The 23,153-nt window shown below is 41.3% G+C and overlaps 1 protein-coding gene and 1 long non-coding RNA gene across 2 annotated transcripts in view; one reads left to right on the plus strand and one right to left on the minus strand.

Moving 5' to 3' along the window:
- aebp1a (AE binding protein 1a) overlaps nucleotides 1-18,079 on the minus strand; it is a 29,335-nt gene extending 11,256 nt beyond the window's left edge. The window contains exons 1-8 of the mRNA XM_015340200.2: nucleotides 16,549-18,079; nucleotides 6,548-6,883; nucleotides 5,948-6,004; nucleotides 4,702-4,791; nucleotides 3,823-3,903; nucleotides 3,171-3,230; nucleotides 2,626-2,682; nucleotides 722-793 (exon numbers count right to left, since the gene is read on the minus strand). Of these exons, the coding sequence (XP_015195686.2) occupies nucleotides 722-793; nucleotides 2,626-2,682; nucleotides 3,171-3,230; nucleotides 3,823-3,903; nucleotides 4,702-4,791; nucleotides 5,948-6,004; nucleotides 6,548-6,883; nucleotides 16,549-16,837 (1,042 nt within the window). The 5' untranslated portion in view covers nucleotides 16,838-18,079. The remainder of the gene's footprint in view (nucleotides 1-721; nucleotides 794-2,625; nucleotides 2,683-3,170; nucleotides 3,231-3,822; nucleotides 3,904-4,701; nucleotides 4,792-5,947; nucleotides 6,005-6,547; nucleotides 6,884-16,548) is intronic.
- On the plus strand, nucleotides 14,113-16,567 carry LOC138224560 (uncharacterized). The gene is made up of 3 exons (XR_011183051.1): nucleotides 14,113-14,294; nucleotides 14,928-15,048; nucleotides 16,466-16,567. It is a non-coding gene; the product is annotated as an uncharacterized lncRNA (long non-coding RNA).
- Nucleotides 18,080-23,153: the final 5,074 nt, after the last annotated feature.

Here is a 23,153-nt window from a genome sequence, read left to right on the forward strand (position 1 = left end):
TTGTGAGCTGCAAGCTTTTATGTAAGTTAACCCCAGGTGCCTGGTGATTTATCTATAGAGGGAGAATGTACACAGAGTTAATAATTGAGAGACACATTGTGCTTTTGCTTCAACGGTGCAAATTGCACAAGAACCTGCAGCACGTAAACAATAAATTTATGGGAATCTAATATTTTCACAGCATATGTCCTATAGCATTTCTTGAAGGTGTGATAATTTTACCTCCACAAGATCAGAATATGACAATCACTACAAGAATATCCTGATATTTGTGCACCATTACGCATTTTATCTGATCTGGTGCTGAGGTCACCTTGTCCGTGTTTTTCATCTGAACTCCAAATACTGCAAATTGTATATCTGCAGAATCCTCAAAGGGATTGTCGTGCGTTTTCTTTTCCTGGAAAAACAGCTGTATTGTAATATCAGCATGAGCCAGCTGTCTGACTCACTGCACAAAGCTGACTCAAGAATGTCCATCTGTAATCTATTTTTTGGATAATAAAACATTATTTCCAATTCCAAACCTCACCTCATCCACACATACAGACAGCAGACTGGGAATAGGTCAGACAGTATCTCACACCTAAAAAGAACAAACTCAGCACAAAGAGCAGTAAAGAAACAGTGGACACACAGTGGTTGATATACAAGCTCCCTCTGTATTTCACAGTCTTTATATCAGCCCTGAGGGCTAAAGGGACAGTCATAAAGCTCTTACTCTTTGGTTCAGTGTAGATTCTCTCTTTTGGTTTCGTCTCCCACTCTTCCTCCCACTTTGTCTCCTCTTTGTCTGTAATGGAAGATGAGGACAACAGGATGTCACTCGCCTGTGATTAGACTCCTTTCCAAACAAGCCATGACAGTGCCAATGTAGCAGAATAAAATGCAGTAGCTGTCGCAGTATGGCATATTTCCCATTCTGTACTGGTCTCATAGCTCTCAGGAGCTCTGAAGTATTCATTAAACTGGCACATACTGTACAGTATGTACTATATTCCTGCATGTATTGCATGTGAAAATTCAAGTTTGACCCCCTCAGCTCTGACCTGTTCAAACCTATAATACTGTTTATTGGATCTTGTTGATACAGGCTTGGGCTGCAGCCCTGCGCTCATCCTTCAGTGGCTCAGATTTGATAAGATCTTAGAAAGTACTGTACAATATGTTTTGGTGTGAAAAAAAAGTTTGGTCTTACTATGTATGGAGTTTAAAAATGATGTGCAAGGGAAGTCCTTGCAGCAGGCATCAGTCAACAGCGGTTTCGGCAACTAGGTTTGTGTTTATAAATAGATACGCTCTGTAAAAGTGGAGAGGGCGTAAATCTGACAATCCGAACATTATTTTGTCGACATGGACAGTTGAAGTCCTTCAGCACGAAGGCCATTTTTTTCGGAGCTGTCTGCCCCACTGGAGAAAAGCCAATACCAAGTTGGGAATTTGACAATGTAGGGTAATATTGAAACCAACTGCCTTGACAGTAATCTCAGGAAAGGGAAAAAGCTTCTGGAGAGCTCAGTTTTGTAATACTGTGAGCGTAATGCAGAACAGCATCCCTTTGATTTGGTTTTGTTCTTTCAGAGCCAAGGAATGTGATGCTCATAAGCAGCAATTTAATCAGAAAATGTAACACAGACTGAGAAGCCACATGAGTACTCTTGAGGACAGAATTACGCTGAAGATGAGAACTGGGAAGGAGAAGAAATTCAAACTTTGTAAAATGCCGCACAGCATGAGCATTCCTGAAATGTTAAGTAACAGCACAGCTTCGCTTCGGCTTGTTTTCTGAAACATGGGGCCACGTTTTATTTCGTTCGCAAAATACCAGAGCGCCATTGTTGTGCTCCTTTCATTTCTGTCCAGGCCATGTGCAGAGATATAGCAAGATGGGAGGGTTTTTAGCCTGACCCACGCATTTTACTATCCTTCAATGTTACTGATCTAACACAGGATTGTCCTCCAGCACTGTCCGCTGCCTGAGATCTGGTAAAACTCAACTATGATCACCCTGTACCATTACACTGTCATCCGTTAGACATCTTTCTTTCCGCCCTTGCCTGTCGAGAGAAATCGAAAACTTCCTTCCCTTTCACCCCCGTCCTCAAAGAAGTCAACATGTGGCAGCAGCTGCTGTTTTTATTAACTGTCTCCCTTTGCCCTTCTCTCCCTCTCTCCCTGTCTTCCCCTCTCTCTTCCACAGCCTGGATAAAGTAGAAAAAAAGGCAGCACGCTCCAATTCACAACCCCACGACATTCCTTCCCAAAATACTGCCTTTTTAAAAATTTGAAATATTTCCTGTACTTAGTTCAAAATAACGCATGGACCAGCATGTGAACTAACTGATTGTACATAAGTGTCCTCTGATGTGGTTACCGTTACTCATTGTGTGAAGAGTCTCAGAGATCAGGGATCAGAGATGTTACTGAACAATGTTACAGAGCCATTGAGTATTATACAGTACTATATACACCCAGGTGGTGTGTAAGAATACAGTACCTCTGGACAGTAGGCAGAAAGATGCTAACAGGTGACACTGCTTTATATTACAAAGGAATGAGATGGATACAATGTAGCCCCAGGCTACATTGAGCAAATTGTATCTTTGAATAAATACATTTACTCACTTTTCTCTTCTTTCTCTTTTTTTGAGTCTTCTTTTTTCTCCTCTACCTTCTTGATTGCTAAAGACATACGAATCCCAGGGTTAGAGTAATGCAGAAAACTGCTGTTGGTCATTTTCTCAACCGGTTAGTCTATATTACAACCATCATCCTTGCAGCTCAAGAAGTGAGGCAAAGTTTTGAACAATGATTTCCAAAAGCACGACTTATCTGATGTTTAAGTGCCCAAATCTTTTTTTTAAATAATAAAGAAATTAGTGTTGTGTGAAAATGTGAAGGTGTTCAAGCATGTGTGAAAAAAAAAATCAGATCGGACTGGGGAGGCACCTTCCATGGAAAAAAAAGAGTGCTTTTCACTTGCCGTTCTTGCAAAGATTTTGCCATGAATTTTTATAATAGATGGACTTTGATATTTTTGTGAGCATCCAAGTATTAACCTCTTGGGAGGGTAAAACTAAGAAGCTCTTGTGTGGACATTAGCTGACACAAACAACAGCTTGTTTGAGCTTCTTACTGGCAATGTGTAGACTGAACTGTCAGAAACTTACGATCTCCGTAGTCGTACATGTCGTACCACGCGTCTTCGAACGGAGGAGGGGTCGGCTCCGCTGAGGCAGAACAGAGCAGAAAATCAACACAACAGTGTTCAGTAAAATAATGTTTGAGAGCTCGCTCTCATGCTTTTCTCTTCCTCCATTTGAGATTTCACACGGTTTTATCTAGCTGGAAATTTCTTCTTTCTCTTAACCAGGAGAATACTTTTTTACCCCAGTCTCTGTGTCGTTAATTGTACGGAATTACAAGAAACCGCAGAGTTAAAGGTCAGTTTAATACACGAAGAATGTGGTGCTCAACACGATCAAAATCCGTTCTGAAAAAAATAATTGTTGCCCTTAAGTCATATTCCTTGGATGATTATTTTAATACACTATTATATACACGGTACCAATGCCTAAAACTTTCATCTACACCAATGAAAAACCTACCGCTCCTACTGCCATCAACACAGGTGAGTAGCACAATTCAAAGGTCTTAGCACAGAGATCAGCTCAAATGTACTACCGCAAACCTTTGAATTGGGCTGTGTTTTCACTGAGTCCCTCGGTTCTAATCTGAATTTGTCTTCCATCAGTCTCAGAACTGAGCCTCGGACCTCAGATTAGAGTGGTGTGATAACTCCCCTTCCCCTGTGATGAGTACCTGTAACTGCATGGCTCCAGTCTTCAGTGTAGGGCCCAGGGTAGATCTCTTTCTCTTCAGGCAAGGGCTCTGGAACGTCATCTGTCAGGGAGAAAAAGGTCACTGGCGGTGGAACAGAATGGGGCGAGAGTTTTCTTTTGTGACAGAAGTCAGCCCTCAAACTTCTCTGACCTCTAACTGCTGCTCAACTGGCTCCTTTCATTTCCCAGTGTTCAGACTGGGTTCAGGGATCTCAGAATTTCTCCCTGATGGTTTGCGTCTAGCTTCACAGGGGCAGCTATGAGTAAACAATTCGCTTGATACCTGCTCTAAGCATGTTAGGCAATGGCTTGAGGATTAATAAATGCCATTGTGATTCTGAATCCTTTAAGTGAGGGGTTCCCAGTCCTGGTCCTGAAGGGCAGGTGTATCTTCACCAGCAGGCGCCTGAAGTTGTTGGTAATTTTGTCCTATTATACTAATAGTAAACTGATAAAATTTGATAAGGGCTCAGCTGGACTGGAAAGCTGTACAAACACTGGCCTGCAGATTGAGTCTTGGAAACCCTCTGCTGTAAGGTTTTGGAGTACCAAAGGGTCATGCTTCACCAGAGAAGTGGTCTTGTGTCTTTGCTGCTGTGCCTGTGTGAGCCATATTGTGCTCCAACATGTTCCTTTAGAGACATTGAAAGAGTCACCGCAGCCTTCACAGAAATACATCCCAGTCAACGCCACACAGACAGGCTCCTGAGCACTTTCCAAAGCCTTAGCTCCTAGATTTTATTTTACAAACGGCTCCTATAAATCTCACTCTTTTATGATTTTATTTTATTTTTTATTTTTTAAATCTCGCTCTTTTATGAGATTGCATGTAAATAAAAACAGAATAAGTCTCCCTTACACTTTGCATCCCAGTAGTCATCTTTTTTCTCCTCCGTCTCTTTCATTGGATCAGGGGTTAAGGGCACTTCAGGTTTCAAAACAATATCCACTGCAAAATAAAAAGTAAGTTCAGCAGTGTTTGCAATGGTTAATAATGGGTACATGAACAGTTTGTGAAATACACCTCCTGGGTGTATTTTGGTTAGAAGCCTCAAATTGAATTTGTACCATTAGTAACAAGATATCCCTTTTTACTTTTCTGCTTTCCAAAGGGAAAATGATTTGACTGTAAAATTCCTTGATCTGTTAGGTTCCCTCTTCTAAGTAGTAAAACTGTTTTTTGTAGTGATAAGCAGAAAAGGGAGCACCTGACTCCTCCCCAAAGATGGGAAAGTGCATCACAGGGTTACCCCAAGCATTGCTGGTCCCCACTCACATAGCTGGGGTGAAGTGCTTCATACAGGGTAACAACAGCACAATGAGGACTTGACCCCACAGCTGGTCAGTTAGGGGTCTAAAGACTTACCCAATATGCTACACAGTACTCTTCTGTAAGGAGAAACATTACATTTTTCTTGCTCAACAGTGTAAGTGTTTTGTTGCACCATCCCTTCAGATGTCACCAAAGCGATGTGAGTTTGTGTTTAAAGCTTTGTTGTGCTGATTGTTTTAGAAGCACCCCACCTTACAAACTTACACAAACATTTAATTCCAATCTCATGGCAAATAGACACATCTTTATTTTGTGCACTTTAGAACACTTTAGACATCCATCCTAATATGCAAGGGTAGTATACTGTCAGAATGTGTGATGTTGACAGACAGGGGCTGATTTCATATATGCAGACCGTGTGCTTGTGTTCTAAGTGTTTGTGATTGTCCTTTACTACAGTATGATATTTCATTTATGGTCTTGCTCTTGCTCTTTGTGCAAGTGAAGAGTGGCCTCAATTAAGCTGTTTGAGGATCTCAAAACATCTCTTTAGCTTTCTGCAAAAATTCTGCCACAGTTAACTGCTTTGTGCAAATAATAAATCAGTGTGATTTTATATTTACTGCTAGTTGTTGGCAGTTCGACTCCCATTTATAATTCCTGTGGTTAAATTCAATATACAGTCCCAGGGAGTGCAGTTTCCCCAATTGTGTAGTTGTCTAGGAGATGTAGAAACAGCTGGTTGGCATTTGAGTTTTCTTTAATGAGTTTTTTATTTATTGTTCCCTAATGCCAAGGGGGTGTTCCAAACAGAAGAACAGCTAGCTCTTACCTAGGTCTGTGTGGATTTCCTCTCTCTCAGCCACGGTGGGTGGTTCTGTGGGGGTCACTAAAGAGAAGCGGTATTTTTTTAGTTCAGAATTAACCTCTGCGTGTCTAGATTCTTAAATGACAGCACAGTCACAGTATTTGCAATTTTGTAACCTCCTTATGTCATGTAGCCTTCCTCTACATCAAAGTGTGTGCTGTCTCGTGCTGAAGGAGCAACATTCTGACAATGCTGTTCTGTCCCAGAGCTCGAGCAGTGGCTCCCATCGTTAACCATGGTGTTTGTGCCTTTTTTTAAAAGAGGAAAAAAATACCAGCCAGAAAATCCTTGATTTAAAAAAAAAACATTACTGAGTCATCCCTCGCCCTTTCTTGTGAACAAGCACACATCAGCGCTGTACGTGACTTGAGATGTTTCCTAGGTAACAGAAAACCTCTCAAGCTGTGCCTGTTGAGATCTGTGACTAATAAGACCTCTGAACTGCAGGATGATGATGGCAAATATTCCCGCATATTCCCTGTAGAGGTTCCGTGTGGAATTTGTTTGTTTCATGGTGTTGGATTGTACTAGCACAGTGTATGGGAAATCTACAGTTGTACTTACGGTTGTCCCAGCCTAACTTTCTGAGGATACGATCCTCTTCCTCCTCCAGAGTAGGGTGTTTTGTCGGCTGCTCCTCCACTCGCTCTTCCTCCTCCTTCCTTTTTGTCTCCTCCTCCACCTCCAACACCTTCTTCCCCTTGTCTGGTTTCTCTTTGGGCTTCTTGGTGGGCTTGGGAACCTTGGGTTTCTTGGAGGGCTTTGGGGCCTTGGGTTTCTTGGAAGGCCTTGGGGACTTGGGTTTCTTGGTAGGCTTGGGAGGTTTGGGTTTCTTGGTGGGCTTGGGCGCCTTCTGCTTCTTTGCTTTAGCCTCCTTCTCAGCTGCTTTTTTGGCCTTGGCTAAGGGTTCGAAGGAGAAATCGAAGAAAGAAGGAGGATGCATTCAAGCACGAGGATTTTATTCATCTCAAGGGATGCCAGGACAGCTCATAGACATACAGCACATAATCACAAAAACACAACACAGACATCACAACTACTCTAAAAACATACATTGACACAACAGCAAGTTTGCTCATAATTGCTGAACACCAGACACCGGATGTGAAATACACACTATTAAGCACATAGTGAGCTGAGCTGACATGTCGCTGCTGACATGTCTATAGTCAAGATAAATATATTCCTCTTGTATAGCAATCCATGGCTGGGAATACTGGGAATTCACATGTCTAGGTTTTAGAGACCTTCCTACACTAAACCAAAAAACTGGCATGAACGTATTTGCTTCCATGGTCCTTCATGATCCTTTTAATGTGTCAGCGGAGGTTACAGGACTACTTCACTTTGTGGGTAGGGCTTTGTGATATAGACATCTTAACCTTCTCCAATTTCCAGTCCTCCTTACTTCAGTCCCTCAGTGTTAAGATAGACATTGCATTTGTTGTTCATATCTTTCAATGGCTTCCACAGAAACAATAAGTTTGATTGCAAAGTAATGCTGTAGTTGCTCTTGTAATAAAGAAGCACTAAGAAACACAAGCATAGGAAGAGCAAGGTTACACAGTACACTCTGCAGGTAAGGATATATCAGTGCCAGCTCCAGTGTTGCCTAACATACAAGGCACACAGAGTGCTCATTTGTGTTTCTAGTTAAAACAAATGTTAACCTGCTCCAGCTGTTGGCCCACAGCTGTAAGTAATTCAGGAGAAGATGTGGCATTGACACAACTAGGACATTTGAATTAGAGTTTAGGAATTCAGGCTGAAGAACAACTGACAACAGCCGCTTTGACTCGTACTGTATAATGAATCCTTATTTATTTGATTAAAATAGGATTATGGACAAGCAGCTAGAAATGGTCTCTGAACGGCTGATGTCGGGTGATATACAGGGGTTCTTTTTTTTAAAAGCATACTTCAGTCCTGATTCTGAGATTGAATTAGTTATTACTTGAATTTAGGTTGTCAAATGGTTACAGCAACACTGTTGGGTCATGGCTTATACTGAGCTCACCCCCAGCTATTACAAACCTACTGTAAGTATTAAATAAAAGTATTAATACATGGCTCAAGATAGCAACACCATAAAGGCATAGCTAAAATTGCACTGCAAGGGCACAAAATGTAGATGTGTACTTGAGAAACAGATTCAGCAATTCTGACGCATAGAACATGAAGGTACAGTCCCTTGGAGATGCTGAGAACTTCACTGGTTCTAGCCATAATCCTGAGTCTTGAGTTGGGGGTTTGGGGTTTGCCATTAGGGTTTTCAAGTGGGGTCCTTCCATCATCAGTGTGAAGCCATGAGATGGACTATTTGACTAGTAACACAGCCTTGATTTGTGTTTAAATTGCCAGACTATTGTCAGGAGAAAGATTAAGGCGTTGTGGCGATAGACACTCTTATTGGAAATTATTGCAGATAAGGGGAACATTTATCATAGCAGTAAAATAATGAAATCACAGTTTGGCCGGCAGTGCCATCAGATTTCTCGTGGTCAGCTACAGCAGGGGGGCACAGCTCCCATCTTTGGGGACCAGAACATTTAAGATGTTCTTCCCACCTGAGCCCTTAATGACCTATTAAGGAACTCATTATTTGTTTATTAAGTTGAAGCAATTCTTGAGAAGCTGGAGATTTGGAGGCTTCAAAGGCTGCTGAAGAGAGGCCCTTCAGCAGGGGAGCTGGGTTCCATTTATGAAATTACCCTGCTGATTGTCAGTCATACACGAAACACAGTTCATGACAGTTTCATGAAAGTGTAAAACATGGAAGTGTAAAACACACAAGTTGAAAAGACACTAGTGAGCTTATTTCATGTAGCTCCTTGTGTCAAAGCATTAAGCATAATATAATTATTTTGTACTGGGGGGAAAAAGTAAAAATGGAATATTAACTTTAACATATACCATAATGGCCTGTCTAAGATATTCCACTAGGGGGTAGTTTATCTTCTAAAACAAATGCAACCAAGGGTAAGAACGCAGTTCTTTGTGTTGGACTCACTTCAGTACAGTGTAGAGCTACTGTAGCTTGTTTAAAATGGGGATGATGTCTATGCCAGCAAAGCTCGTTGATTTTGATGAAGATGAGAGTGACTCATAGTACCAGACACAATTTTCCATTATACGTGCTCGGCACAGGCAGACAGCACATGCCTGTTCTTCCCTCCGGAAACCCCATACGCAGTTTGGAAATTATTGCATGATATCATTCTGGGACCTTTCTTCGACAATGTCATGGTTCTTGTGAAGTCAGACAAACACTCTTAAAAAAAATAAGCTCTCAAATGACTGAATACTTTTTTTCTTTATCTGTTATATATTCTGTTAATCTCACTTACTGGTCATGGGGTCAGACATATGTAGGGATGCCTTTCTAAACTTCAAATAAATCAGTGCACAGACCAAAGACATTATGCAGAGACGTTGCATTTTATTTATTTTTTTTTTCTTGAATGGTTGGCAAGTGCCTCCGAACCCATAGACACTGCCAGGGCTCAGTGGGTCTTTCAGCTTGTTGCCGCAGGTTGTTTCGCTACATTACACATTCCTGTTTTTTTTCCCTTGGCTCTTTTTGGCCCTTGGGGTCTAGGAGGGGAGTGACTGGTCTAGGTGTGAAAGTGTCCTGCTGTACTGTAAGGCATGTCGAGCAGTAGGCATTGAGCCAGATTACATTTCAGACTGTGCCTGGGTAAGTAATCCCTGACAGCTACTTTCCTACTCTGGATCAAGGGGAGCATTCTTCTCTGACGTTTACACAAGTTATTTCACCTAACATCACCTTGACACGCCCTGGGCACACCAGCCTTTGCTGGAGGAACACATGTGCACAGTCTGTGCACAGACTGTCAATTCCTTTGAGACTTTTGAACACATGAATCGTTTCACCTCCCAGACAATTTCTTTTCAAGCCTAAAAAGATTCAATTCTTTTCACCTGTCAAAGTAGACCAGGCATGTGTATGGTCACTCTTCCCTAGACTGATGCCAGAGCAGTCATATATTTTTATGGTAATCAAAATAGTACACAATCCTCTGAATTCCAAAATTATTACATTAATTGTAATTAACATAAAATTCTAAAGTTCTTCTAGTGTGTTGCCCAACAAAATGATTTTTTCTGTTTTTTTACTAGTCAGTCTTTAATGTTATGGGGACAGTGGCTCTGTGGCTATGGATCTGTGCCTGTGGCTGGCAGGTTGCCGGCTTGTATCCCATGGCTGGCAGAGGAATCCTACCCCTGAGAAAGGCCCTTAACCCCAAGTGCTCCAGGGGTGCCATATAAATGGCTGACCCTGCACTCTGACCCCAAGCTTCTCTCCCTGTCTGTGTGTTTCATGGAGAGCAAGCTGGGGTATGTGAAAAGACAAATTCCTAATACAAGAAACTGTATATGGCCAATAAAGTGATCTTATCTTACTCTGAAATGTAACATTGTCAGAAAGATGAAAATGACGGGTCATCATGGGCTTCTGAGTCCTTTCCAGCTGAAATGCTGTTTGTTTGTAGCACAATGTTATGCTTTACCAGTGAGCTAAAAGGCTGCATGCTGTTCCTATCTTTGCTGGCAAGCATCTTTGGCATGTCTTTGCAAAAGCTCCGAAATTTGCTAGGAAGGTTAGAAGAATAGAGCAATAGGGAAGACTGAAGGACGTTTCTAAGAACGCACTATCTTTCATAAAATAATGGAAATCATACTGAAAATAAGAACAATTTTCATTCAGTTAACCAGGACACTTTTTCTGGCCCAGGACCACAGATAAAAAAAATCTGAAAGTCTGTTGGTTTGTGAATTCTGTCCATCTCAGCCTATTTCGCTATGCAGATTATTTCCTTTTCCCAAAATAAGAATAATGAATGCTTTTGGTTTACAAAGAAACTGTGGTGTAGTAACGTTTTCCCCCACCAAAACCCTCTATTTATATTAATGGAATGGAAAATATTTCTTTTGGGTAAAAAGCTGATACATTTACTGCAGTGCCTGAGCCATAAAAGGTCTATCATCATTATTTAGCTTTCATGGAAATCTTGTTTCAAGTTATCTTTAGAAATACTTTTATAGGAAATGATGTCTGGAATTGATGCCAAATAGCTTATCTAGCCTTTGGTTAATGTATATTTAATTAATACTTAGCAAAGTGTCCTGAAACTGTTCCTGGGGTGCTCTTTTTGTAATTTGAAAACATCCATTTTCAAATACCGCATAGATAAAAAGAACGTAATACTTTTAATACTGTAATTGTGTATTTTGACTTCCCACTCTCAAAACAGCACTTAAGACAGAAAAAATGTTGAATTGAAGTGTTCTTTTTATTTTGGTTCCAATTTGCAGTATTACATTCTTAAATAAGCCTTTATTTAAAGTGAAAATATGAAAAGATTTATGATTGCCAGTTCAGATCAAAGGGTGCATGACTATAGATATTCTTTGGAATATACAGGTATAACATTTCAAATCCAATCACTTTAGTATTACAAGGGAAATACCACAGTCATTATATAGTACTGTAAATTGTCTTTTAAGTAATGCATAACAGAACTGAATATGTTGAATATTCCAGATTTCCAGATTGTACAAGATATTCCATATTTTTTTCTGTCCAAGAGAAATATTCATTTGCTTGCTAATGATTATTCTTGATTATTAGGTTTCAGACATGACCTCAAAGTAACTGAAATCCCACCATACTCAGCCCTTCCTATGTGTAAGGACATGCTGTTTTTCCACTTGAGCCAAAAAAAGCAATGTATCACAACTTAACTGCTAATACACTGAACTGACTCTGCAGCAGAGAGAAAAGAGTTATTTATCTTCTCTTACAAAGTGTCTGAATTTTGGTTTCAGGCTTTTTGTCATTTATAGTCGTGACAATGTCGTAGGAAAACCAAACCGGTCTCATTCGTTAGTGCTAGGTTTGTGTCGGTTTGTGTCGCTGTAAGCAGCGTTTGTGCTGCTTTCGTTTCCAAGATATAGCGCCTTGTTTTTTTTTCGGGTAATCACTTGACTATCTACAAGGCTGTTTACAGGTACCAACAAACTCGGTACTTGAACTCCTGATTGTGATGAAAACAATGGGGGCAATTTGTTTTCCGAGTCTGTCTGTTCGGGTGGGCTGGATGTATCAATATATTTTCAAATAGCGTGTCACTCTGTGACGTACAAAACAGCAAAGTCACGACCACCATATCTTTCAGTTGTGACTTTTGATCAGTTGACACCAGACTTTGCAGCCTTTACACGAATAAACAGTCTTACATTTAGGGAGGAGTTACTGTTACTTCATTGGGTTAGGTGTTTTCTCTTAATTTTCAACCATGTTCTAGAAAATGTATTGCTTTTGTACTCCTTTCATTGGTGAAGAAGCGCCAGTTTCCAAATTACCGCTGGTACAACACGAGAGCCCATATTAACATTTTTAGTTTCCAGATCGATATATTTTAAGAATAAAAAACAAAATGGAAAGCACGATCATAATAGTAAAATGATCATACACTTTGCATTTCTATTCATTTTTGAAGTACAAAGCAGAAAGTTTTTCCCCTACCTTAAATATACGATTAAATTGTTCAAATGCCATGTATTAATTACAGAAAGCAGCGGAGACAGTTATATTGCAAATAAAAACTGTATCTATTTCGAAGAGTACGGGATCATTGTGAATCAATACAAAAACAACCCGATGCAATAATTTTGCAAATAAGTAAAGCATTTTAAAAATAGATTCTCATTGACAGTAAACAAGCCGATCCACCTGGCGCTGCTCGCTTGAACAGATCCCAGAGCCGTGATTGGCTAAACCCCCGAACAGGTCGGGTCGCAATTGGGTGAGGAGTGAGAGTCGACACTCTGATTGGGTAAAGCGCCACAGCGCACGTTCCGAGAACACAGTTTGGTCCAAATACTGTGGCGGCGGTTAACATGTGTGCTGTACGAGCACGCTGGATATACAGTAACACATCCATTGGTTTCCCATTACTAATCAATCTAAGAGAAGTCGCACTGAGGTCAAAACTGAATAACAGACAAAGAATGTCATGGCATCCAAAGCGCGTTCACGACTCCGACAGCAAGTCACGATAGGAGTGCGCGCATCATGATCGCATCGCGATACCCATTGCGACTTGCTCATCACTGTCCATATATCGCCATATGACATACCCCGACAAAACGCCCCCATGTCGCGACACGGATTCCACCTATAGCGATATGACAGACGCTCCTGCGCCAATGTCACGACATGAAGCCCGTATATCGCGATATGAAATATTCCGACAAAATGCCCCGCCCCCATGTCGGACATGAAGCCCCTATATCACGATATGAAATACCCCGACCAAAATGCCCCGCCCCCATGTCGCGACATGAAGCCCGTATATCGCGATATGAAATACCCTGACCAAAATGCCCCGCCTCCATGTCGCGACATGAAGCCTGTATATCGCGATATGAAATACCCCGACCAAAATGCCCCGCCCCCATGTCGCGACATGAAGCCCGTATATCGCGATATGAAATACCCCGACCAAAATGCCCCGCCCCCATGTCGCGACATGAAGCCTGTATATCGCGATATGAAATACCCCGACCAAAATGCCCCGCCCCCATGTCGCGACATGGAGGCCATATATTGCGACACGTCCTATCCGGGTTTATCATGTCCTGATATGAGACTTTTGTTGCGACAGCGGTGCCAGGGTGGCATGGAAGCAAGGCGCCAGTCGCGATATATACTGCCCCATATACATGCCTTAGGGGTCCCTATCATGACATGCTGCAGAGGTCTTGTCGCGATGGTATATTACAGTTACGCGTTTGGCAACAGCGTGTCACGGTAGGGAAAGAAAAGGAAGATGTGGCTTAGAAAAAAAACATAGGTCTTACAATTACGGTGATTTAACATACATTACAACCACAGGTTTATGTCAAAGATAGTTAACTTGATGGCGTGCGTCATGTCTTAGTATTATTCACATTTAAGTAGGCTCATATGTTTGTGGATATTGATCTTTGCAATGTTAAGGGTACGAGTTAAACTGTAACAGAGCGCTTGAACTCGGCAGACGGGTTCACTGGTGGTCAAAGTCGCCGTGCATGGTCACATGATCACCGGAAAAGCAAGGCGCTATACCTCGGGAACGAAAGCAGCAGACGCTGCACTAACGAATGAGACCGCTATGGTTTCCCTACAACATTGTAGGGAGCTGAGTGACGTCACGACCCCCGAAAAACCCAGGCGCTGTATCTCGAAAACGAAAGCAGCACAAACGCTGCTTTCAACGGCACAAACGTAGCACTAACGAATGAGGTGGGTTTCATTGTTTGTGCTGTCTGTAGGGGAGGCAACTTCACGGAGCTTTAACCTTGCCTTTAAATATTCAGCGGACTTGAGCATAACATACAGTACCAGAAGAACGTGCAGGCATATATGGGTTTCAGAGGTTGGAGTAAATGCATCGCCCCAAGGCTAATATCGAGTGAGGCGCCATGAGAATAAAAACTGCGAAGGTATTAAAATATTAAGTTCTGAAGATCTTGTTTGATCCTTCATGATACTTATAAATTTGTATGAAACCCACGAAATTAGTATTCTATTTTCGATGCAAAAAGACACCTAATTTGGAAATTCGTGACTTCCCACAAGACTTTACACTGAATTGTTATAGTCGCATTACAGTGCTAACCAATTAATCGTACCTTTAATTTCAAGAATGGTCTGCTAATAAAAGTGTCAGATACATATTTTGGATGTATTTTAGCTCTGTAAACGTCGTTCACTTAGAAATACTGCAGGGCATTTAGAGGCGATCTGAATCGTTATCTGAAAAATGCACACTCGCATCTATCCGTCAATATTATCTTAATGTTATTCATGCGTTCCACAACGTGTAATTTTCTTACAGTAGAAATTTTAGAACCTATTCGTGCTTAACTCCTACAGGTCGAACATGTATCGAGCTGCTACAAGCAAACGCGTGCACTGGGAAGTTACATGTTCTGGGAAACTGGGAAGCAGCTGGGAAGTTACTTTCAACGGCACAAACGTAGCACTAACGAATGAGGTGGGTTTCATCGTTTGTGCTGTCTGCAAGAGGGCAATTTCACAGAGCTCTCAACGCCAACATCAATAACAGAAAATATTGCTGAAATATGGTTTGCTGTAGTCGTTTGCATTGCTTTTGCTTTGTGGTTTTCCATCCCACTTCAAGTTGCATATGAAATTTCTGACCCAGAAGCGTGACTGAAGTTGCATGTTAGCCTGAAGGGAAAGATTACTGCTTGACTGCCTTTTCAGCAGCTGTCAGGGAGAGTGATACTGCCTGTGAGGCAGAACTTTGATCCCTCTCATTGTCACAGTTAGGCTATATTCTAAGCTATGCTCAGCAACACAGAAGGTAAATTGGAAATACAAATTCCACACTGTGTTTATGAAATCAAGCATTTAGTGAATGTTATACAGCAATAATATAGTAATTTAGATACTGACTCAAGATATTCCAGAATAAAACATACTGTACTCGGTTGGCTGTGTCAGTTTACATTGTGGTGCTACTTTTACAGAGGACAGGGTTTGAATCCTATCCATGCCATTACTTACGATGTGGGATTATGGCATAAACTACTCAGCCGTGTTGTTGAAACCCACACTATGACTTATTTCAAGAAACAGCAGGTGAGATCCAGATGGATCAATTATTCACTATTACCTATAACATTCCTTAAATGGATAGAACTTCTTCTTGGTTGGAACCTTACTTAAATCTGCAGTGCTCTTCCCCACTTACCTGTACAAACTGAACTGGAATTATCACGTCACTTAGTAGTTCTGCACACATGTAGCTTTGTATTGTACATGTACATAGCTTCTCCTGCTTGTGACTAAGCTTGTGTTTCCTATGGTTCAACCTGATTCACTTCCACCTTTAAAATGAACAAGGATTTGGACATCTGAGGATTAACAACACAGCATCTAATTTAATTCATGTTTAGCGTAAATGGAATTAGAAAAAACAAGTGAGGAATGGAAGTATTGAAGAGCAGCAGTGTTCTTTACTTTTTGTTAATTTATGACTAAGACCACTTCATGTGATCAAATTAAATGCCTAATTTGTCAAAAGGTGTCACTTTACAAAGATAAGCTTTCCAAACACTTGGCCGGACCACAAACACAGGTGTAGTTATTTCAAAGGAAACACTTAATTTTATAAAATGAATGCTTTGTACAATTGATAAATTGTGTGCTTGGTCAAATGTAAGCTTTGAAGATCTGGAAACCTCCTATTTCTTAAAAGGCAGAATTGAGTGAGTGATTAGGGTATGTAGGCCTCGCTCTGGAGAGCAACAATACCTTGTGGTCCTGGGTTGTGACAATGTCTTAACTATGCTAATTATATTATTTTACAGTATAAGTCAACCTGAATACCAGGTCTTGACTGTGTGTGTCACTGCCACTCACAGATCATTTCCATGTGTATTTAGACCCTGCAGGAGAGTGGGTTTCCAAGCTTGGGGTTCCTGACCTCTCATTCCTAGGGACATGCTGGCTTGTTGCTTCCCCTTACCTGCGAGTACTTCCTCAGCAGACTTCTTGGTTTTTGCCTTGGCCTTCTCTGCCTTTTTCTTCGGCACTGGATCTACGCCAGGGCTCTCCGTTAAGACCCTGCCTTCCGGCTCGTCCCCCTGGTCCTGCTTCCTCTTGGAGACGGCCCTCCTGTCTCGCAGGCTGCCTGTCTGGAGCTCGGTGGCATCGTGGTCCAAGGTAACAGACTGCAAATCAGTGGTGCTGCACCACACCATGAGATAACACAGGCCAAGCAGAGCACAAGAAAAGATGATAATCCTCCCCTCCATCTTCAGTCCAGATGACACGCTTCACTTGATGTGGTTAAGTGATGTTTAAAGTCCGCAGATTGGGCTGCTCAGCTACTGATTGACTTGAAATCTAGGAAAGACTTGGCCACATGCAATTGTCTTTCAGTGTCAATCTGCTTCCCTGAACAAATTTCCGGGCAGAAACTTCAGAGACAGAGTGCAGTGATGGCAAGTTTAAACACGTGTGCAGCTTAGAAAATTGATATTCTCTCAGAATTATGCAAAATTGATATAGATAGCTTTTTAGAAATCCTCAGAGTTTTTGTTCTGTAGACTAGAGAGCAATCGGGCTCATGGAGAGGGGACAGCAAGAAATCTCTATGTTTCTAAAAATTAATAGCAAATTGTTCACAGTTGATGTCCAGGAAATCCTGCGCATTTACCATCTCCACTGCAAGAGGATCACTTTCAAAACTTGGAACTGCTTGGCTTAAGTTGTCACTGTGAAAGAAGGGAAAGCTTAAAAAAAGCACTTAAATAAAGTGACTGCAGTGCATTCTTTTAGAGATCACAAGGAACCTGACAGGAGCCTCAGGTACCAACTCCCAGTGTTTTCTGAGCTGAAACAGAACAACTGAATGACCTGCCTCCACCTCCTTTGCAGATAAAGCATTCAATCTTCAGGTCCCCTCAAGACACTTTAGGAAGGAATCGCTCATTAATCTCCACCTCTTCAGTCTTTCACACAGGGCAGGACACTGAAGCAGACGGGCCTCCTAAGACGTCAGATTCCAGAGTGTGAGCAGAGGAGAGTGAGATAGAGAAGGAGGAATGGCTCAGTGCCCCAGCTGCTGAAATCCCTGCTTCCACAGAATGAAAACCCTCCAGAATCCTAAAAGTAAACAACAATCCTCTTTGACAATGAAGTACAGTCGAAACCTGATTTCTTCCCTCTTATTTATCCCAGTTGCTTTTTGTTTGTGCAAAAGGTCTGGAAGATGTAGCTCAGTTGAGTTTTCTTGCTTTAAAAACGGAAAACTTCTGTAGGGTCCTACAGAGCACGTTACTCCAAGAGAATGGAAAATAAAGAACCTCACCAACAAGGGATGGGACCCTTTTGTGTTTTCTGCTTACCGGCGCTGGCTTGCCTCTCTTTCTGTGAGCCTGAAGAGCTCTGCACAAATCCTGGCAGCTGCAGATGTCTTATAAAACTTTGAAGAAACTCCAAGCCCAGCCCCTAACTCTTCTATTTGAGCAGGGAACAAGGGGAATGGGATGGGGGGAAAAAAAGGAAGTGTTGCAAAAAAAAATCAGGGTCATTTTTTGGAGGGAGTGGAGGAAACAGGAGGAGTGAGTGCCTTGGTGAGAAGGGTGGGCGGGCTGGATGGGAGGGGCTGACCCACGCTGGAAAGGGCTGTGCTGTTTGGAATCTCTTCTTCCCCTGCAACCAGAGGAACCTACTTCACTCAGAACAGATACAGGACTATGCCCACATGACTCAGTAATGGAAATTAAAAGAAGCAGTTGTTTTCTAATCAAATTAGAGCCAGATGAGGATTTGTTAACGAAAGCACAATGAGACAGGCAAGCAGGAATTTTCCAGAGAAGGCAACATGAGTTTCCCTTTTCTTTACCAAAAGACAGTCTTTGTATCGCCTGGTCAATACAAACTGTTAGGGACAGATACTTAGATGCAAGTTCAGGCTTGTCATGTTTCAGTTAGTGGTACACAAACATTGGCACACCCACTGCAGAATGAAGAAAGAAAAATGCAGGCATGTCGTATTGTGTGCCTGTGCTTTTGTGGAGTTTAGAGCAACACTGTACCTTTAAAAACTATAGCAGCAGAGAATCTCCCAAGACGTATTTTTGTGAAAGCAGAAGCAGGGTGATTACCATCACAAACTAGGAAGAACAAAACAAATATGAGCAAGCTACTAAACTGCTGATTAAAGTGAAAATTCATAAACATAATACATAACATGTTATGCATTCAGCCCTAACTGAGATTCTTCCAGACTGTGAACAGCATAAATCCCATTGCACTTCTGCAAACCTTGATGTAACAGATGATAACAACAGTTATAAAATCTTCCTTAATTTAGATAGATTTACATATCTGTGGTCCACATCTTGTGTGAACTGTTAGTGTAAAATGTTCTAATTCACAGTAAACTGCAGTTCACTGTTTGGGTCACTTGGAGATCTGCTGCTGTGTTGAAAATCTGCTTAAAATCCCATTTGATGACAAAGATCCTGCTCTACACTACTTTTGTAAGGAGCTCCACAGAATTGCTATACTAAGTGTGTGTTTTGATATTAGAAACATGGTTGGCAGGACGTCCTGTGGGTTAGTGCAGTGTGCAACAATCCTTGGTAAATGAATTGGCAAAAAAAGCCATTTTGAAATGGTTAGTAAAATAAAACAGTTGTGAGTCAAAATTTATTGTGGCCTGGACTGTCGGTGCGTGACAGTTAGGCAGTGCTGTCTCATTCTGAAGAACAAGGTCTAACAAGGCTTGCTTTGAACAGCTTAACTATAATAATGAGAGATGGCCGGAGCACCTTTGACCTGCCCTTGAAATACTTGAATTAATGAATTGTAATGCTTTCTGTTACTGTCTCTTATTTCCAAAGGCTTGTAAATTTATATATGAAACTATTGTATACAAGGCCTATTCAGTGAATGTGTCTGATTAAAGATATAGTATTAGAACCTAAGAACCAGGCTGAGCTCATATCTAATATTATAATTTTTTGTTCATACATTCTATTTTTTAACTTTATCCGATACATAGTCGAACAGAAGCCAGAGCCTATGCTGGGAAGCAACAGCGGCAGGGCAGGATACACCCTGGAGAGGACGCCAGTCCATCGCAGGGCACACACAGACAAAAACACAGACACATGCACACCAGGGCCATTTGTCCCAGAAGCCCATTAATCTACCAGTGTGTCTTTGGACTGTGGGAAGATATCCAGGGAGAACATATAAACTCCACACAGGTAGCACCCCAGAATAGAACCCAGGGACCCAGCAGCAATGCTAATCTAAATAATGCTAATCTGTTTCCCCTATGATCAGGGTGTATCCTGCCTTGTGCCTTTTGCTTGCAGGGATAAGCTCCAGCTCTCCCATGACCCTTTAATGGATATGGCGCTTGGGAAATGAATGAATCTAAGTTGTGATATGTATGCATTGCTTAAAGTAAAATCAAATCAACCATGCCATTGCAAATGAGCGTGACACCCCTGCTCTAGAGCCTTTGACTGCTTCACTGCTGCCTATATAGCAATCTTTGACCTCTTCTAATGTACCTACCCGGCGCCCCTGACACAACTGCATAAACAGATGTTAGTGGAGGACGATAAAAAGCAAAAGGCAGTTGGTGTGTAAAATACTATTCCATACATACATACCTCCATATGTCCCACTGAAATTTACTGGGGGTGGGGTTAATGGGGAGCTAGGAAAGGATAGCCTGCAATCCACTGATCTCATAACAAAAGTCTTTCAGTCTCTCAATTCTCCATAAGCATGATTTGTGCTCCATTGCAAAATAAATTAGTGTTTTTGTCTGTTTTTCTCACTACTCTCTAGAAAATCCCTTCGTATGTGATTAATCCACGTAGATCACTGAGGAAATTGTGGGACTGGCCAGTTAAAACAAAATATATCTCAAACAAACAGCCCCTCCTTCACTCTGAAACCTCTGACAAAACATAGACCCTTTATCACAAAGACTGAATTAGAGACCTGAGAGATTAGCATTCATGCTAACAGGCAATGTCGCTTAGGTGAATGATGTCTCACCATACTGCATAGTTTAAGCACCGAGCTGAAAGTGGGGTTTTGCTTCTGGTCTTGTTAAAAGGGAATATGTTCCACAGCAAGTCAGGAACTCCATTCTGACACAGATTAATTTTATCCTGTCCTATCCCAATTCAGAGCAGTCCTCTTTTGGGGGGTAGATTGTATATTCCAACACGTACTTGAGCTGAAATGTTTTCTTATGTAAGAAGTGTAAGGAGACCTTGAAGATTTTGTATTAATCATCTGAATTATTTGATAGCAAGAATTGTTTTAGACGTTCAGAAGACTATGAAAAAAAGTTCCAAACAGCGGACGTGCTCACTTGGTTTTTAGTAGAATACAGAAGGAAGAAGCTCACCCTGCTGTTAAGTGAACAGTCCATGGCTGCCAGCCTCAGAAACACTACTTGGTAGTTCCTGACCCATATGAGCTTCAGCAAGGAGATGGCTTTGTTGTAAAGGGCTGCTTATTGTATATTGAAATTATTTTATGCAGAGGACACATTTGGGGAATCAAAATGGATATAATTACTGTTTCATTCAGATGCATAGTTTTCACTATTCTGCACAATTCTGACCAGCACAATTCTGTGGTTCAGTTAGAAAACAGGGGAGAAAAGAGTACAACTGCTAGATTGCGGCCTTGTGTATCTTTTCATTTTTTGCCTGTTTCACATTGCATCTTCAGTGAAGTACACCAAAGTGCCATTTAAGTTCTTTATTTAGAGTGAGGCCATAAACTTGTGCAGTATTGTGTCTAGCTTGCTGAGACTTTGAAATACTTCTTAGATGTATTGCGCAGTATGCATTTGGAAGTTGGAGGTTTCGAAGGTCTGTAATTGTGCAGTCAACACCACCAGGGAACATTAGCTTTTATGCTGTCAGGAATGGGAATGGGAACTGAGGGTCTGAAGTGTAGTACAGTAACTTCTTTGTAAGTTTAAAAGTATGGGGTTAGTTTGGCTATTGTTATTCAAGGAAATCAACCCTATGAATATATGGTACGTGGTTCTTAAATAGCTGCCAAGCAGAATTTGAAAGTAATTATCCCCCCTTATATGTGAACAGGCTCTCCTTTATACTGTATAAGGTTGGCTTCCTTCACTTGCATTTCTGCTGTTGGAATCCTCATAGGAAATAACGCTATAGCAGAAACCAAACCAGATGTAAAAAGATGGATTTTCGTGGAAACATGAAGGCACAGCAGTCTGATCCATTTATAGTTTTACAACAGCCAGGTACTCGTCTATAATCCTGCACCAAATAGTTGATATTTAACATTTTGTTATGGTATTTGAGAACGTTTTCATGGACTGTGGCAGAGTTGCTGATACAATCATATTAAATGTGTCATTTTTCTCTTTAATCCGTTCATTTTGCATAGGAGTCTGCATCTTTGAAAATCTGCCATGGATCCCATCACTGCACAATCATGGGATTATTGGTTTCCTAATTCTAGATTTCCCCAAATTCCACAACTGGATTAAAGGATGAGACCCTAATATTAACAATAATGAGCACCTTCAAATGCATACCTTGACAGGTGAAAATTCTGTCTCTGGCTGCAGTCATTACTTTTAGGGTCAGGACTCCTGTGCAAATGTTTTGCTCAGGCTGTACGAAACAAGAGCACACAGCGCTCTTTAAAATTTGTTTTGAAAAGCAATCAAAGTGTCACATTCTTCTCCCTCTGCAATTAAACAGGGTGTGCTGCTAGCACTTAGGAAGCAGGTGATGGCCTTTCTAATTTGAAGTGCTCTCGACAGCTTGAGATATTAAACGCTCTTTTCTTTCTGCAGAACAGCTGCAGGCTGCACCACCACAATAAGCCTTAGCTTGTCCTTGTAGGCAAAAGCAGAACCTGGGCAGTCATCCAGATTAAACAGAATAATAACCCCCAAAAAAGTCACAAAACGTCACGTGGTGCACATGAGCTAGCCTTTGCTGTGTCTGTGGACTTTATTAATAGGGAAAGATTAATAAGAAAGATTAGAATAGATAAGCACTAATAATATGGAGATATATGGGTCAACGTGGATTATCTTTGAAAAAAGAAATGAGTTTGTCTTCGGGTATCTATGGATGAAGGACCTTCATACCAAGTAAAACATAGTTTCTTAACAGTGCAAAAAGAAAACTGCGATCATTTATTTTCCATCTAATGCTTGAGATGTTTTAATGTTAAGAGTGTTTTGCTAAATTTGACAATATTTTCATTTAGATATACTTCACCCTCTCATAACGCAATCACTCCCAAAGCAAGCAAGGCGTTCTGGATGTGTAGTCATGACTGACTTGTGAATGTGTTTTACTTCCAGGTGGATTCAGCAAGCAGAGTCTTTTCGAGATTCTGTCCCTGCTGCCTGACTCTTACCACCAGCCTGGTGCCAGGAGTGGGATATGGGAAATTAGCAATTAGTTTGGATTGCATGTGAAGCTAATTACTTGCACCACTGAAGTCTCGTGACGTCACAATTCATGTTTATTGCTCGTGCCAATCCAAGTGATCCTCCTTGTGAACTGTTGCCTTCATACCAGGTCT

This window comes from Lepisosteus oculatus, chromosome 2 (assembly GCF_040954835.1).
Source record: "Lepisosteus oculatus isolate fLepOcu1 chromosome 2, fLepOcu1.hap2, whole genome shotgun sequence".
In the NCBI taxonomy this organism is placed as follows: Eukaryota; Metazoa; Chordata; class Actinopteri; order Semionotiformes; family Lepisosteidae; genus Lepisosteus; species Lepisosteus oculatus.